Source organism: Pollachius pollachius (assembly GCF_949987615.1).
Source record: "Pollachius pollachius genome assembly, chromosome: 14".
NCBI lineage: Eukaryota > Metazoa > Chordata > Actinopteri > Gadiformes > Gadidae > Pollachius > Pollachius pollachius.
In genome coordinates, this window is record NC_136947.1 from 9,345,918 (window position 1) to 9,361,769 (window position 15,852).

The following is a 15,852-nucleotide window of genomic DNA, read 5'->3' on the forward strand; positions in this document are numbered from 1 at the left end:
TATTGCATGTTTTACGTCCTGGCACATACAAATAGTACTTAGCATTGTGTAGCATCTTATCCTAGCTATCTCTGTTGTGTACGGGGAATGGGTGAACCTAGCGATTGTTAGTGCTTGGCACTTGGTTCTATGATCATCCTTACCGTACCGACAGTGATATTGTTTCTCCTTCTGAAAAATGTACTTATCAACGTAAATCGCTATGGATAAAAGCGGCTGCTAAATGTAAAAATAAATGTTAACGAAACATTATTGTGGTTTATAAGTTAGTTGGCACTTGAAAAGAGAGTTTATTAATCCCAGACAGGAAAATAGGCTAACAAAGACTGTAGGGTTTCAGCCTGGTTTAAAGAGTATATTTAGAATGTCCAACACACTATTAAGGGTGCAGTGTGTAAATTGAGGGGCAGCTAGCGATGAGGTAATTAACACCCCCTTCCCCACCAGTGTTGCCAGATTGGGCTAGATTTCCTACCCAATCTGGCAAGACTGTTCCACCCATCTCTCCCTTTCCAAGGGCCGAGGAGAAGCTACGGGTGCCAGTTGGTACGTCCAAAATGATGTCATCATCCACTATAGATTGACAAGATTTATAAATTGTATGTACTCGTTAAGTCTGTAAAAACTATAGATCATAACTTACAAGTAAGATAGCGATTATAAAAACAGTCTCTGGAGCCGTTGATCCATTCTGGGCTACTGTAGAAACATGGCGGGCTCCGTGGAGGCGGACCCCCTGTGTGGATATAAAGGGCTCATTCTAGGGTCACAACACGATTCGTATTCTCATGGGATAATGCACTACTAAAAACAACATTTCTATTTCTTCCGAGTCTGTTCTGCTCGATGCAACTCGAGCCTTCACACTGCATCTTTAAGTCTAAGTGGTACGTTTCAACCGTCCCCTGAAGCGTCCTGTGGAACCGGTGCTGGTTCTAATGGCGCATTTCCACCGGAGGGTGTGGTTCGGTTCAGTTCGCAAAGGTGCGGCACGGTTCACGTTTCCACCGCCAAAAGTGGACGTGACCTGAACTGAGCCGTACTCGTTTCACACTCGGCTACACGCTCCCTCCGTTGATTGGTCGACAGAATCGTCATTCCAGGCGACATGGGGATAAAAACAAACAAAAAGTACCCGCGAGGTATTATTCTGGACAATGGACATGTCGCACAAAACGGCGAACAAGGAGGTGGAGACGTTCCGAAACTGTTGCTGGACGACTTCCATGGTAGCTCTTGGTTTAATGTGTCGCCTTCCTCTTTTCCATTGTTTTTATTGAGCAGGCTACACTGTGTCGTGCTGCTAAGATGTCACGGTGTTTAGGTAGCTGCCTATGAGCTGGGCTATACCGCCCCCTCCCTACCGGACTGAGGCAAACCGAACCGCATCCTCCGGTGGAAAAGCGCCATAAGGTACGGGTCGCTACTGGCTTGGTATAGGCGGAGCCGTCAACACCAGACGTTCCTCACCCTGGGTCGGGAAAGGGGGCAGCAGCTCCAGCAGGGGGCCCCAGTCTTCCCTTTCCCGGGCCACACTGACCAGCTCTGACGGGGGGATTCCGAGGCGTGCGGACGTTTTGATCCGTTAATCCCGATCATTGAGAAAGCATCATTTAACAACCATCGTACAGCACCTCGCAAAAAAGTACTCCCATGTTGTATGTCCAAGCCAGGTGTGGACTGGCTTTTAAAATCCCCCCTTGCGAGGTCAGTCAGGGGTCACTGGAACATGGCGGGCAGCTGCTTGTCGGCGCCGTGCAGCACCACGTGCCGCCGCAGGTGATTGGCCGAGATGAAGGTCTTGTTGCAGTACTGGCAGGTGAACTGCTTGCAGCCCGTGTGCACGCTCATGTGCACCTTGAGCGAGCCCGACTGGGCGAAGCGCTTGCCGCAGTGCACGCAGCCATAGCGCTTCTCGCCCGTGTGCACGCTCTGGTGGCGCTTCAGGTTGCTGGAGTCGGAAAAGCGCTTGCCGCACAGCGGGCAGCTGAAGGGCTTCTCGCCCGTGTGCACGCGGATGTGCGTCTTCAGGTTCTTCAGGCACGCCAGCGTCTTGCCGCAGAAGCTGCAGATGAAGGTCTTCCCCTCGGCGGGGTCGTCGCGGGTACTGTAGGCCCCGCCCCCGCCGCCGCCGCCGCCGAAGCCGTCCCAGTCGTCCTGCAGCACGAATGCGCTCGCCACCGCCGGTACCTCCTTCCTGCCGGCTGCGTCGTCGCCGGCGGACGACAGCGGCGCCGCCCTGGGGCCGTGCGGCGGGGGCTCTGGGCCGGCCGCGTCGCCGAGGGTGAAGGGGAAGCGGAGGGGCATGTCAGAAGGCGGCGGGACGCCCAGCCGGCCGGGGCCGAGGACGTAGGAGCAGCCGGGCTCCTCCTCCTCCTCCTCCTCCTCCTCGGGGGCGGGGCCGGGCAGCAGGGGGCAGCGGGGCCGGGCCGGGGGCTCCTCGTCGTACAGCATGCAGTCGTAGCCGCCCGCGTCCCGCTCGTCAGCCGTGGGGACCAGGCTGCCCTCAGGGCGGGGCCGCAGGGCGGGCAGGGGGGCCGCGGGCGACGGGCCGTCCCAGGAGCACGGCCCGTCGCCCGCGTCCTTCTTGGTCTCCACTTCCTGTTTGGCGAGGGGTGGCAGCAGGGCTTCTGCGTCGGGGTCGTTGTTGTGAAGGACGTCGTCCTGGAAACCTTCTGGAACCCAGAGGGGAGGAGCCAGAGTTTACATTCAGCGCCTCTTTTGTTACCGTGGAAGTAATAATAGCAGTGCTTGATGTGGAGACATGAAGACGTAGGCTAAGAAGGACCCTCAAAGGTCATACTAATATACTATATATGATACTTGTATACCAAATAAACGGTTCCTAGCTCCATTATGGATGTAGTGCGAGGGTGCACTGTTTCATGTGACAGAATTGTTCGGGTGACTTTATATTTATGGGGACCCCCCCCATCATCCTCGAATCTATGAGTATAGTGATGTAGAATAGGGTGCTGTGGGTGCTAGCGGGTGAAGAGCGGCGTGCGTCGACTCACTGCCTTGCTGCCAGGGCTCATCCTCCTTCTCCACCTTGATGACGGGCGTCTGCAGCTTGACGGGGTTCTCCGGCGACGTCTGGGGAGAACGACCGAGACGTTTACATTCAGGGGGTTTTGGTGACGCTTTTATCCAAAGCGACATACAACCGTTCATTCACACCGACAGCGGCGGTGTCAGCCAAGCAAGGCGACAGCCAGCTCGTCAGGAGCAGTCAGGGTAAGGCGTCTTGCTCAGGGACACCTTCACACTCGAAAAGGCAACCTTCCGGTTACCGTCCACCTGCTCTACCTCCTGAGCTACTGTCGCCACTTGGAACCCTGAGCGGTCCTACAGGTTATAATGACCACGATTTCAGCGGCTGTCATAAGCAGACCAGACCAATCCCAGCCATGTGAATAGTTCAAGGTGACTCAGGTAATGTGTATTATCGCTCTCATCCTGGGCAAAAGGCGTCGACGCAGTTCACATGATGGTGGTGTGATGCCTGTAGTATATTAACACCCTACACACGGTGAAGGCAGCAGAAGGTGACCCCGGTACCTTTCTGTGCACGCTATCCTGCCCCGTGTCCCCGGACGCCTCGGGGTCTCCGCACAGGAGCGGCACCTGGGCGGTGACGCGCGGCAGCTCACCTAGAACCACAGGTAGATGGTTAACAGACTGCATTTTTACAGCGCTTTTCCAACCAGTGGCCCCTCAAAGCGCTTTACAACATCGCCCAACATTCACCCATTCACACACTGACGGCGGTGTCAGCCACGCAAGGCAACAGGGAACCTACCCACACCATCTCTCCAGCAGACCCCCAGCATAGGCACCTCAACTCGGGTCCGGGTCTTTGGAGTCCAGCCCGCCCCCCCCCCCCCCCCCCGGAATGGTATTGGTCTAGCCACTGCAACCATCACAGCTTCCCCGGTCCAAACACTCACCCCCGTGGTGCCGCCTCAGCTCGTGGCCGAGGTGGGACGCCCGCGCGCGGCTGCTCGCGAAGACGGAGCTGCCGACCCCGGCGGAGCGCAGGGCGGACACGCGGGCCACCTTCAGCTCCATGAGCCGCAGCTTCCGCCGCAGAGACTCGTTCTCCTTGTGGCCGCGGGAGATCTCCAGGTGCAGGACGGCGTAGCCATTGTCCACCAGCTCGCAGATCTCCGCCACGGCCGCGTTGGCCAGCACCTCCATGATGGAGGCCAGCTGGGCGTGCAGCTCCACCGGGGTGGACGTCTTGTTCATGGCCGAGGTAATCTTACACTTATCTTAACTAAGGGGTGTCCGTGGTTGGTCCGCGACGGTATGGACAGTTTAATGATGTGTCCCCCAGCGGAAGTAAACAATGCCCCCCTAGTCTAACCAGGAAGTGAAGCAACGGAAGGATCCCGGCCCGGTGTACGCATGCGCGACGATACTGCGCTGCGTTTTACTTTACTACGTGGATGATTTACTATTCCTGAAGATTACTTTATTGGTCCAGGGAGAAATTATTCAATTAAATAAAATGCAACATCTATTGAATTTAATAAAATATGTAAAATTGTAAACGGAGTTGTAAGGCATTACAAATATAGAAACATGTGAAGTACATAAGATATAAACAATTAAATAAAATGTGAAAACATAGAAGTCGACATAATTTATGACTCTAGAAAGTGGTGGATGGAAAAGCTGTCAAACAGCCATGTAGCTTTTTACAAATACTTGATGTTCAGTATTTCATGGTGCTCATGACCCCTGCACCCATAAGCTAAATAAACAATTGCATCATAGTTGTACATCATAGTAAACATGTAAATAAACCTCTAAATACAGTGAGTGGGCCAACAAGCAGCGTGTTTGTGTGTGTGTGTAAACTCTTATTGAAAATCCTCAGAGCCAAAATTTTGAATCTCTTTCTCCCTACAAACTGTCTAATATTATAAACATGAAAATCCATTGAGCAGTTATAGTTGTGATCTCTATTTCTCGTGTGTGCGGTGAAGTAATGATATGGTAAGGTATCTCTGAAACCGCCACACTGTGGTTCTACTTCATGAAAATTGTACTTGAATACAAATTTAATTGAGTGTGAGTGTGTCAGACAGTAAGAGGAGGTGAAAAAATGAAGTATTTGGCATATTAAATACAACTTTTTGATTATACTTTATTAACCTGGACGGATAAAAAGGAAAAAACAATACACGGTTCTTGTAGTGGCAGGAACGACGTCCCTGAACATCACGTATAGATTCCAATATGACCTCTGAACACTCAAACGCAACCAACTGCTTCTACCAATCAGCATCAGGCCTTGTTCAATCGGCAGACATCTTGGCTCCAAACACTTATTTGGTGGATGAACTGAATGCGGGACTCTGCATTCAGTCGCCGAATAAGCTGGCGTTTAGAACCAAGATGAATGCTAGTTAAACAAGGCACCACAGGTGTTTAACTTACTTTCTCGGAAAACAATTGGTTTAAAATCAACTCTTGACAAGAAACGTCAGTATTGCTAGAATAAAATTGATCAACACAAGTTCTCTATAGAGATGATGTGGGTGCCAATATATATAGAAATCTACATTAAAAGTATTTAAATCCAAAAATGAGAAATGCATTATGTAAAAAAAAAAGGTAAAAGGCTACATTTTAAAAAAAAAACATAGAAACTTTGCATGGAAACGCATCATCTATGTTTTGGAACACAGCTTACTGGAAAAGTGTCTATTAGGAGGGTAGTGCTGCCGTGATTTTTCCAACTGCTAATAAACCAAGGCTAACATTAGCCTTTTAACAGAAAGTAATCACGACAGCTCGCCGTCTGGATCGGACCACCGGACCAGTGTGTCACAACGAGACATTCCTCCGAGTTTTCTCAAACCTCTAACAACATCAGTCTTTAACAGAATAAATCAATCCCTCCTGCTAGCCACCACAGCTATCAAACAGTCTGTGAGCCAGCTAGTCCTCCGTGCCACAGTTCTCTGAACGTAAAGCTGCTTTCACACCGCCACGTGGCAACTCGCCGCCTCCATTCATTTCAATGAGGGAAGGGCGGCAGAGGGGAGGCGGTTACAAAAGCGGCTGAAAACCAGGAAGCGGTTGCCGCCCATGTGAACGCGCACAGATTTTGCCCTACCGCTCAGCTTTCCCCGTGTTGAGACTTTCTGCGGCAGCCGCCCGGTGGCAGCAGCAGCACCAGCCTCTTTTGAAAATGCCTGGCCCTTCACACCGCCGCGCTGAACCCTCCGGCAGCGAGGCGGTTATAAGGGCGGTTGCTGCGCGGCGGTGTGCAAGCACCTTAAAACGTAATCCTGCCGGGCGGCTGCACGTGGTTCGCAATTGCCGGCTCAGCCCGTGCCGTGGTACTTCTTCATGTGCAGCTTGAGGCTGTACTTGACAATGAAGCTCTTGGAGCAGAGCGCGCACGTGAAGGGGCGCTCGCCCGAGTGCACGCTGAGGTGGGACTTGAGGTGGGCCGACTGCGTGAACTTCTTGCCGCACTGGGGGCAGCTGAAGGGCCGCTCCCCGGTGTGGATGCGCATGTGGACCTCAAGGTTCTGCGACGTGGCGTACGTCTTGCTGCACATGGTGCACACGTAGCGCTTCCCGCGCGCTCCCACCGGCAGCAGGCCGCCGCCCGGCAGCTGAGACCCCGCCCCCCCGCGGTATGCACCGAAGCTACCGCCGTTGCAGTCCTCGAAGTCGAACGCCGAGCTGCTGCCCTCCGAGAGATGGCCGCCGTCGGCCGAGGCACCATCGGCGGTGGCGTTGGTGATAGAGCCGGTGACGCCAATCAGCTTGAGCCCGAAGGCGTCGCTGCCGGTGTCGTAGTGTTCGTGGGGCTGGAAGGGCGCGGTGTACGGCTGCTTGGATTGCTTGGTCCACAGGAGGCTGAGGTCCAGCTCCCCCCGGCCCTCCAGCAGGGAGGCGTCGTCCAGGCCCCCGTGGGCCCCGTAGTGCCCCCCCATGGCCGGGTGGGGTAGGTGGTCGGGGTGCTGGGTGTAGGAACAGGCCGTCTCATCCCCCCCCCCGGAAAGGCTGGAGCAGCCTGGCTCGCTGCCGGGGGAGGCCAGGCTGTACTGGGGGCCCGCCCTGGGTCTTACGGAGGGCCCACCCCCGGGGCTCCTGCCCCCTCCCTGCTGCTGCTGCTGCTGCTGTGGGTCCGAAGACGGCTTGTGGTCATCACCTTCCACCTCACTTCCTGCCGGCCAGGGTCTCTTCCTCTTCCGGCTGTGCTTCGTCGCTCGCCCGTCCTCTGATGTTTCGGTGACTGGAAGATGATGGAGAGTTAGACGGAGGTAGAGGCAGAGAGACAGGTAGAGGAGGAGAGAGAGAGGGAGGTAGAGGCAGAGAGACAGGGAGAGGAGGAGAGAGAGAGGGAGGTAGAGGCAGAGAGACAGGTAGAGGAGGAGAGAGAGAGGGAGGTAGAGGCAGAGAGACAGGGAGAGGGGGAGGTAGAAAGACAGGGAGCAGGAGAGAGGGAGGTAGAGACAGGTAGGGGGAGATGGGAAGGTAGAGGCAGAGAAAAAGTTAGAGGGAGGGAGGGAGGTAGATGTAGAAGGAGAGGGGGAGGAAGAAGGAGAGAGACAGAGAGAGATGGAGGTAGAGGAAGAGAGGGAGGTAAAGGCAGAGAAACAGGTAGAGGGAGAGGAGGAGGAATAGAGGGAGGTAGAGGCTGAGCAACAGGCAGAGGGGGAGACGGGTAGAATAAGAGAGACGGACGGGGAGAGAGAGAGACCGGCGTAGAGAGGAACAGAGACACACAGGTTAAAAGATCCAGCGCCGCTATCTGCATTATTGACAAGAAGCCGTTTTTATGATGCAAGACGGTGATTGTGAACGCACCTTCCTCTAAACTGTCGTTGGCATCCGAGTCTTCATCCTTGATCAACACCACGTCCGGCAGCTGAACCAGAGACAATATATAATCTCAAATATATATATAACAGCATGGAGACAGCTTAATTACAAAAACCGAAAAGACCCATGTAAATACAGAACTCTATATGCGAGATTGATGGTTGATGACAACTAACACCTGTCGGAATTAGTTGCCATATATTCGAAATTGCAAGAAACTGCTTTATAGTTAAATGGTTTATTCACCCTCAGACATTCACCCTCCCATAATGTATAATATCTCTATTATGGGTTATTGTAGCTGTTTTCGACATTATTCTACCAGATAAGAAAGAAAGTAGTACAAATAGATTGAGTGCAAAATTGAATTTTTGAGGGGTAAAAGACAAACTACAGAATCAATGTAATAACAATATTCTGTTGCACACTTCTGCTGCAAAAGTGTATATTTTTTTTAACTCCATAATGCCACTGAAAGGTGGGCTATTACAACTGGTTGAAGTTTATTAATGATTAATTTATGTCCTTTTTTTTATTTTTTATGTTCGATTATTAGTAACACACCAGATTGACAACATACCAGATTATAATCTAATGTCTCAGGAGAAGCTGAGGGTTTCTAAATGCAGATTGGGTTAACCGCACATATATAGTATATCTACGATCAAAACCCTTGTATCGTTATCGTAGATAATGAGTCAAAAATAACATGCATTGCATGCGTGTGTTGCATGTTGTAAAGCACAGACGATAAGAAGCGGGTTGCGTTGTACCGTCTTCTCCGCGTCTCCTTTCAGCGCCGCATCTTCTGCGCACGACGCCGCCTGCACCGCGCCGTCTGCCGCCGCGGCCGCGGCAGCCGCCGCCGCGTTGCCCCGCACGATGATAGACTCGATGAGGTGCAGCTTCTTCTTCAAGTCCTCGTTCTCCTTGTGACTCCTGGTGATCTCCAGCTGTAGGACGGAGTAGCCCTCGTCCACCACCTCGCAGATCTCCACCACGGCGGCTTTGGTCAACGCCCCCATGATGATGGACAATTGCTCGTGCAAAATCTTGGAATTCATAGCGGCGTTTGCGGGCATGTCACCGGGGAAACGGAACCCGGTACTCATACGGATTACGCGTGAAATGCACCGTGCTGACCTTATTATCACTGGCTGCTGCCGGTGATCGACTCTCTTTGGATATCAAAGCTGCCTATCTCTCGACTACAAAGGAAAATACTTGTTTTTTTTTTCTATTTCCAGGTTCCGCATTTGCACGGTTTTCACAATAAAAGTCCCCTCCGGTTAAAACTGCTGTATGCAGCCGTAGCGTGCACGCGCTTCTGGTAACAAGGTCAGTTTTTCCTCCATATAATAGGGGTTATGCGGAGCGCCCAGCGTTCGAACCGGAAAACAGGTGTAAACGGGTCTAATCATTTCCGCTTTTCACTTCCGTACACTGGTTGACTGCAGCGGTAGGTGATCTCCTGGTAACTTCTAAGTTTCGCTTTAGTGTATTCTATTTAGTATTTAGTTTTCTATTTCGTGTGATTAAAATTTAATTTTAACATTTGTGAAATTAAAATTTCACAAATGTTAAAATGTTAAAATACCAGAAACGGCAACATCTGAACAGCAGTTTTTGTTGTGTGCCGAGCTGTTCTGTGTCGGGGAAATTTAACTCTAGCGTAAGTTTCCACCAGTTTCCAAAGGATGAGTCAGTTAGGGCGATATGGGTCCGAAACATTAGGCGTGATAAATTCGTTATAAGGAGACACACCACTGTCTGCAGTCGGCATTTTATGCCAGAAGATGTCTTGTAACAATCATGCTGTTTACAGGCCCGGGTTTTACTCCCTTATGAAGTAAAGAGTCGCCATTATATTACGCTGCACCTCTAATGCTTCTAACCTTAGATCACTATACTTTATTTTAGCAAATTACTATTTTATTGCAGCACACATAGCCTAACTATTACATACATATTATACAGTGCATTTGCCTCAACCCTTACTGCAGTTCTGGGCTTGTGCCATTGTTGTTCCATTTCTGTACAGGCATGAACAGGGGGGACAACCTGGATATTGAGCTCGGGGTAATGAGCTGTCTGAAAGAGCAGTGCAGCAGTGTGATTGCATACTGCTGTGCCAGCTTTGCATGAACACTGACTTGAGGTCATGATGACGGGATCTGAATCACGAAGCACTATCTGTATACAATACACAAATAGACAATTGGACAGTTGGCAGAACAGATACCACTAAATTAAGACAAGGGGCTTCCTACAAGTCTACCACAATAAACATATATTGCTCAGTACTGGAATGCCTGCCACTACAGGGTGTCAATAGTTGCAAGTAGTAGCAATTGCAAAAGGGGAGGAAACCCATATATATAGCTTTCGAATGTAATGTCATGGCAAGTGTCCTAATGATGTTATCGGTATAGTGTGTGTGTGTTTAGTATACAAAAATTGTTAACCATACGAGTAGAGGTATACCAAATATGTGTCGATAGAAATATTTACTGTCAATCAACTTTGCACAAATTACCTTCTTTAACTAACAGGTAGACTATAGCCATTTATCAAGTGTCTCAGAAGAATGTGTTGTATTTGTGAATATGGTGTTTACATAGTTGAGAACATGCTGGTGGCCAAATGAAAGCAGTTGCAGTGTAAATATATTCATTCTGAGAGGCTTGATGAACGCATTCTGTCATTGAACTGAAACAGACAATTTAACAAACCCATCCCTGAACATAGCCTACGCTCAAGCTGTGTGGTTTTTCATTCTTCTGCATGGACCTGTGACAAGCTGCTCTGACAGTGACAGTACCTCTCAACCTGTCTTTGTTTGAAACTGGTGGAAAAGAAGATACAGCATCATTTCATTCATTCATTCATCACAGTTGTCTTTATACAAATCAATGTTTTAGAAATCTGAAACACCTGCCAGAACGGTAGCAGCTAGTCGACATTAAACCTAGCAGCTATCCTAGTAGAGTCTACTAGGATAGTAGTGTCTGGTCTTATGAGTCTACTAGACACATACGACCAGCGTACCACGTCGACAAAGACCAGCTTAAACACACAGGACATCGTAGTAATTATACTGTTGGTAGTATAAACCCATCGCTAAAATGCAGTCTTCATCTGATTGTCTTAATTGTCTGTGAGCAAAAATACTGCTAAACTAACTGATAGCATATAAGTACACAACTAGGCTACTTACAGTTAACTAACGCTAACGAGCGCTATTAGCAAAAGCTACAAATGTAAATACCTTCATAATTATGAATAAATGAGGAGGCGTAAAACTTAAATCCCTTGTCTAACAGAGTCCCCGGGGCTCTGGACGTCCGTTTGGCAATACTGTGCACATCGCTAATAGTTGTTCGGGGTAGCTCCTGTAAACACCGGCTGTAGAAGGTCGCCATAATAAACTCAGCTTATTAAGCAGCGGACGACCGGAAGCCAAGACCACTGTTTTGTAGAACCCGGAAGAATGTTGCGCATAAGGCCTATTGTATGTAGTGAGTGAAGTTCCGAACGGATTAATATTTCATCCTAAAATATCAATGGATACAAGCTTTACAACACATCTACAAATATGTATTTTGTGCTTATGAATTTCCCTTAATATACATCATGCATTTAAAGGTCCCATGGCATGCTACTTTATGGATGCTTATGGTGTTACTGGGCCCTTAATACAGTAGCCTATTTGAAGACGTTCAAGAAGCTCAGCCTTGGTGCAGAATTACAGCCACTACGAGCCAGTCCCACAATGAGCTTTCCACAAACTTGCCGTTTTTTAGAGGCGGGTCAAGGTGGAGGGTGGGGGTGTGGCCCTGAGCATCTTGCGACCACGGTATCATGAGCTAGTGTTCACAGTGGATGTATCGCAATGGCTCGGATTCACAATATCATCCGGAGGCGCACACAGCTTATGGCTGTGCTCTGTAAATATTCTAGAACACTCCGGGTGCTCCGGCGGGAGTCCTGGAGCTCTATATCTAAATAATATCATATTATACATAGATGTCTATATCATATCAATATTATCACGGCCAAAAGCACATGTGCGCCTCAAGACGATATTATGAATCTCAAACGACTGCGTCAGGTTCTCCGACGTTTCTGGTTCTTCCACATCCACATCAATCTGAAGTAGACTGAACCGCGACATGGAGGAGAAAGGGATTGTTGCCCGCGTTTGTTGACCGCGATTGTCTCCCACCGGAGCCCGCTGTCGAGGCACCACTGCCTCGGCAGCGGACAGCGGCATAGGCGTTGATTCCGCTGGGGACGCGTCCCCACCAGTTTTCGTCAAGATTAATTTTGTACCTACATCTTGTAAAAAAAAAAAAAACTCGAGTTGAATTATTTTGGATTATTACACGGGTCTTCTCAATGCCGTGGAACGCTCCGTTCACTTGCATGGGCTCTTCACAACTTCCGGTGGTGAATTATATTTGATAATTCACCGTTGCTAAGTATTATTGACCGCTGTCAAGGAAAACAAAGGACTTTTGGCCTCTAATGACGTCTTTGGTATTACTCCGCAAGTAGTCTGGTAACTTGTCAACCCCAGCGTTTTCGGTTGCTAAGCGACATCAACGTCTTTGGCGGACTATTTCTCTTCTGATCAGCACTACGAATGCTGGTAACAAATAAATTGTAAATGGTGTGAACACATGGTGTTCACACCATGTGAAGTTATTTTTTCGTTTTGGCAAGTAGCCGTGTAATAAGCGGGATAATGTATAGAACGTCGCCGGTCATTATCGAAAACAAGCCCCTACAGTGCGAAGCAAGACACCTTCGCTGCACGTCGGTGTCATGTTCGCCCTGTCAGAGCTTATTTTTCCGATAATGACCGACGTGCTATACATTATCCCTTACTTATTACACAGCTCTTCTCAATGCTGTAGACTGCTCCATTCACTTGCTTGGGCCTTCCCAATGTTCAGCTGTCATTTATGTTTGTTTATTACACGGCTCTTCTCAATGCAGTGGAATGCTGACGTCCACCATATTTGACCACTGTCAAGGAAAGTGGATTTTTTGCCTCTGATTCACGTCGTCTTTATCACTCCGCAGTCCTGTAACTTATCAACCCCAGCGTATTCGACTGCTAAGCGACTTTGCCAATACTAATAATACCAATACTCTTTGGCTGGAATGATGAGGCATCAGACAATCAAGTCATTTTAGCCTGAATGCATAGGTAAAAAGCACCAGAGCAGGTTGCTAGTACCATGGACAGTATCGAATGATAACCTGTTGAACTAAATTGATGTTGCAGGCTACACCATGGGATGCATCTGCAGACCGCTGCCACATAAATAAATGTAAGACGCGATATTTATTGCTTAAGATTTGCTGGTGCTGTGGCGAGGTCTTTTGTGTTTTTTGCACTCAAGTGGTCGGCTGTTTTAAGTTGCAATTGATAGTCGGTGGAGTCAGTCTCCTGTTGACACAAAGTGCCTTTTGTCATTCTTGCTTTGCTTGAATTCTGGAATAATTGTCGGGGGAGTGCATGAGTTTTTGTCAGAATGCCTGATGTAGGCTAGATTGGATGGAATGTGTGCGGTGAATTGAGAACAGCCAGCTTCATGATGTGATACAGCGTTCAGCTGTGCAACAAATATTTTTTTCTTTTTCAATATTGATGACTTTTGTAGTGCTGTATGTAGCCACACGTTTGCCCCTTCTCAACTTAAACACACAGTTAATTTCCTTTCCTAGCTCCTCTTGTTTATGTTGGTAGCTTAGCTATGTCATGTCACGTTGTCAACATTGGATACATGGAGCAGAACATAGTGGGTCATATGTCCGATGCTTTTTGGAAACGTCTTCATAAAACGTGCCAGACAGATTTTGTATACATTTTATTCCTTAGTAATTAGCTACATGGGTATGCAGTCTTTCAGAACCTTTCATTACCAGCACTAAAGAAAGAAAAAAGACTGCATCCTCATTGTACCCAGCACTTCTGAAAATGCACTTTCGAATGCGTCTGTCCCCAGCACATTTCAAACCAAACGGACGCCCATGGGCAGCAGGCATCATGAACCACCTCCAGAACGCACACTCGTTTACCTTGTATCTCTGTTAGAGTAAACCACGTGTTGAACCTTTACCACTCTCAGGCTGGGTTGCACCAACATGGATTAAATTAATCCTGGTTTAGGGTTAATCTCGGGTTAGTAAATCTAGGTTTAAACTGGTTTATAATTAATCAGAGATGCGTTGCACATCTAAGTTTTAACTCTGGATTAGTTAACCTAGTTTAAACAAGGATTAAAATTAGTTTAATAAGTTTAATAAAATTAGTTAGGATTAGTTTGTGTTAAATTTCTGCCATGATGGATTCCGGCGAAATGTGAACAAATTACACAATATAATCCACAAACCTGAAAGCAGAAGCAGCATCACCAGTGAATACCCCTGCTGAAGAGCTCTCTAGGCTTGTCACCAGGAGCTTCTTAGATTGGAGACAGAAAGATGCATGCTTGACATTGAAAATGCTCATTTAAAAAAAGAAGTCATTTTGCTACAGAAAGAGGTCCTAACCCTTCAGAAGCAAAAGCTACTGGACATAAGCCAGCTGCAACCACGATAATTTGTAATTAATGAAGAAGTAATAAAGTAATGAATTAATTCTGAAACTGTGTTATCACGTATTTATTTTCAAATAAGCAATTGCCTTCCCCCTGTGTTGTATTGTATTTGTTGGATAAGTAAAATGTTTCATTCAATTCAATTGCCAGTCTCCTTGCCTTGATTTTCTGGTGAGTTCTTCCTGAAGGAGAAAGTAAGAAGCATATAAATGAGTTAAGGTAATCTAATGTAGAAGTGCCCTAAGTATCCATCAACATATAGAAGTATGTCAATACTGACCATAATTTTGCTGCAAAGTGATTTCCAATCAGTCTTCTCCTGACAGCATTTCCATTTGGGTTCGCAGCATTCTGCACTTGAGCGTCTTCCAGGCCTTTCTGAAGTGGGTCCCCATCCACCTCTGCTAGCTCGTCTCCACTCTCTTCCCAAAGTTATACAGCACAGCTACTGCAACGATGATGGCCAGGGTAGTGTCCACTTTTGTGCAGAGTCCCTCTTGTATACATGGAAATCTCCGCTTCCACACACCAAATACTCTCTCTATTATTTCTCTAGTTTGAATGTTGGAGTAGTTGTATTTTTTCTCTGCCTGGCTCTGAGGGTTCAAAAGAGGAGTCATCAGGTAGGGGCGACATGCATAGCCGTTGTCACCCACTAGGCGTCCCTGGATGTCCCCTCCTTCCAGCAGTGCACAAAGTTGACTGTTGTCGAAGATACGGCTGTCATGTGTGGGTCCTGGCCATCTTGCAACAGTTTGTGATCCTCCGAGTCATACCTAGCCCGAGACGAGACCAAAGGTTCGAATTTGTTTTCCATCATAACCCCCGGTATCGTTGTGGAAATACCAGAGACGTCAGAGAACCCGACGTGTAGAACGGTTATCCAAATAACAAAGAATTGTGCAAGACTTGCGTTACAGTGTGTGTATTCACACACACACACACACACACACACACACGCACCCACGCACGCACACGCGCGCGCACGCCCGCACACACACACACACACACACACACACACACACACACACACACACACACACACACACACACACACACACACACACCCAGTCATACGGAAATACGTTACACTGTCACGTCACGTCATTTAATCTATTCATTTGTGATCTGGGACACGTAATTTCAATTTTTTCGTGCCAAAAAGCGCAAACTCAAACTCATTCTAAAAAGAACAGATGAAGCAGCTACCTTTTTTCCGTTGCGGTTTGCCTACAGAGTAGCGCACCTGCATTAAATATATCCGTGAATTGTCACAATTTTTTATTAACGGGTATTTATTAACGAGTATTAACGGGTGTCCAAAAGCTGTCATATTGTTAGAAGTTTGTGCTTTTTGGCACGAACAAATTGAAAATACTTGTCCCGG

General features: G+C 48.2%; 2 protein-coding genes across 2 annotated transcripts; both read right to left on the reverse strand.

Annotated features, from left to right (window-relative positions):
- Nucleotides 1–116: 116 nt before the first annotated feature.
- On the reverse strand, nucleotides 117–4,353 carry LOC307085723 (uncharacterized protein). The gene is made up of 4 exons (XM_079750586.1): nucleotides 3,951–4,353; nucleotides 3,562–3,653; nucleotides 3,018–3,096; nucleotides 117–2,675 (listed from the first exon to the last, which is right to left on the reverse strand). Exons 1-4 carry the CDS (start codon nucleotides 4,249–4,251, stop codon nucleotides 1,720–1,722), a joined length of 1,428 nt encoding a protein of 475 aa, XP_079606712.1. The 5' UTR covers nucleotides 4,252–4,353; the 3' UTR covers nucleotides 117–1,719.
- Nucleotides 4,354–5,196: 843 nt separating this feature from the next.
- LOC307085787 (uncharacterized protein) lies at nucleotides 5,197–9,015 on the reverse strand. Its single transcript, XM_079750652.1, has 3 exons — nucleotides 8,628–9,015; nucleotides 7,840–7,900; nucleotides 5,197–7,264 (listed from the first exon to the last, which is right to left on the reverse strand). The coding sequence occupies exons 1-3, from the start codon at nucleotides 8,964–8,966 to the stop codon at nucleotides 6,342–6,344; spliced, it is 1,323 nt and encodes a 440-aa protein (XP_079606778.1). The 5' UTR covers nucleotides 8,967–9,015; the 3' UTR covers nucleotides 5,197–6,341.
- Between the last annotated feature and the right edge of the window lie 6,837 nt (nucleotides 9,016–15,852).

Excerpts from the sequence above, each read along its gene's own strand:
- LOC307085723 (XM_079750586.1), bottom strand. The coding sequence starts at position 4,251 with ATGAACAAGACGTCCACCCCGGTGGAGCTGCACGCCCAGCTGGCCTCC. Across the intron at positions 3,654-3,950 it reads GCTGAGGCGGCACCACGGGG|GTGAGCTGCCGCGCGTCACC; the intron begins GTGAGTGTTTGG and ends CTGTGGTTCTAG. Across the intron at positions 3,097-3,561 it reads AGGATAGCGTGCACAGAAAG|ACGTCGCCGGAGAACCCCGT; the intron begins GTACCGGGGTCA and ends CGTTCTCCCCAG.
- LOC307085787 (XM_079750652.1), bottom strand. The coding sequence starts at position 8,966 with ATGAGTACCGGGTTCCGTTTCCCCGGTGACATGCCCGCAAACGCCGCT. Across the intron at positions 7,901-8,627 it reads AAGGAGACGCGGAGAAGACG|CTGCCGGACGTGGTGTTGAT; the intron begins GTACAACGCAAC and ends TCTCTGGTTCAG. Across the intron at positions 7,265-7,839 it reads CAACGACAGTTTAGAGGAAG|TCACCGAAACATCAGAGGAC; the intron begins GTGCGTTCACAA and ends ATCATCTTCCAG.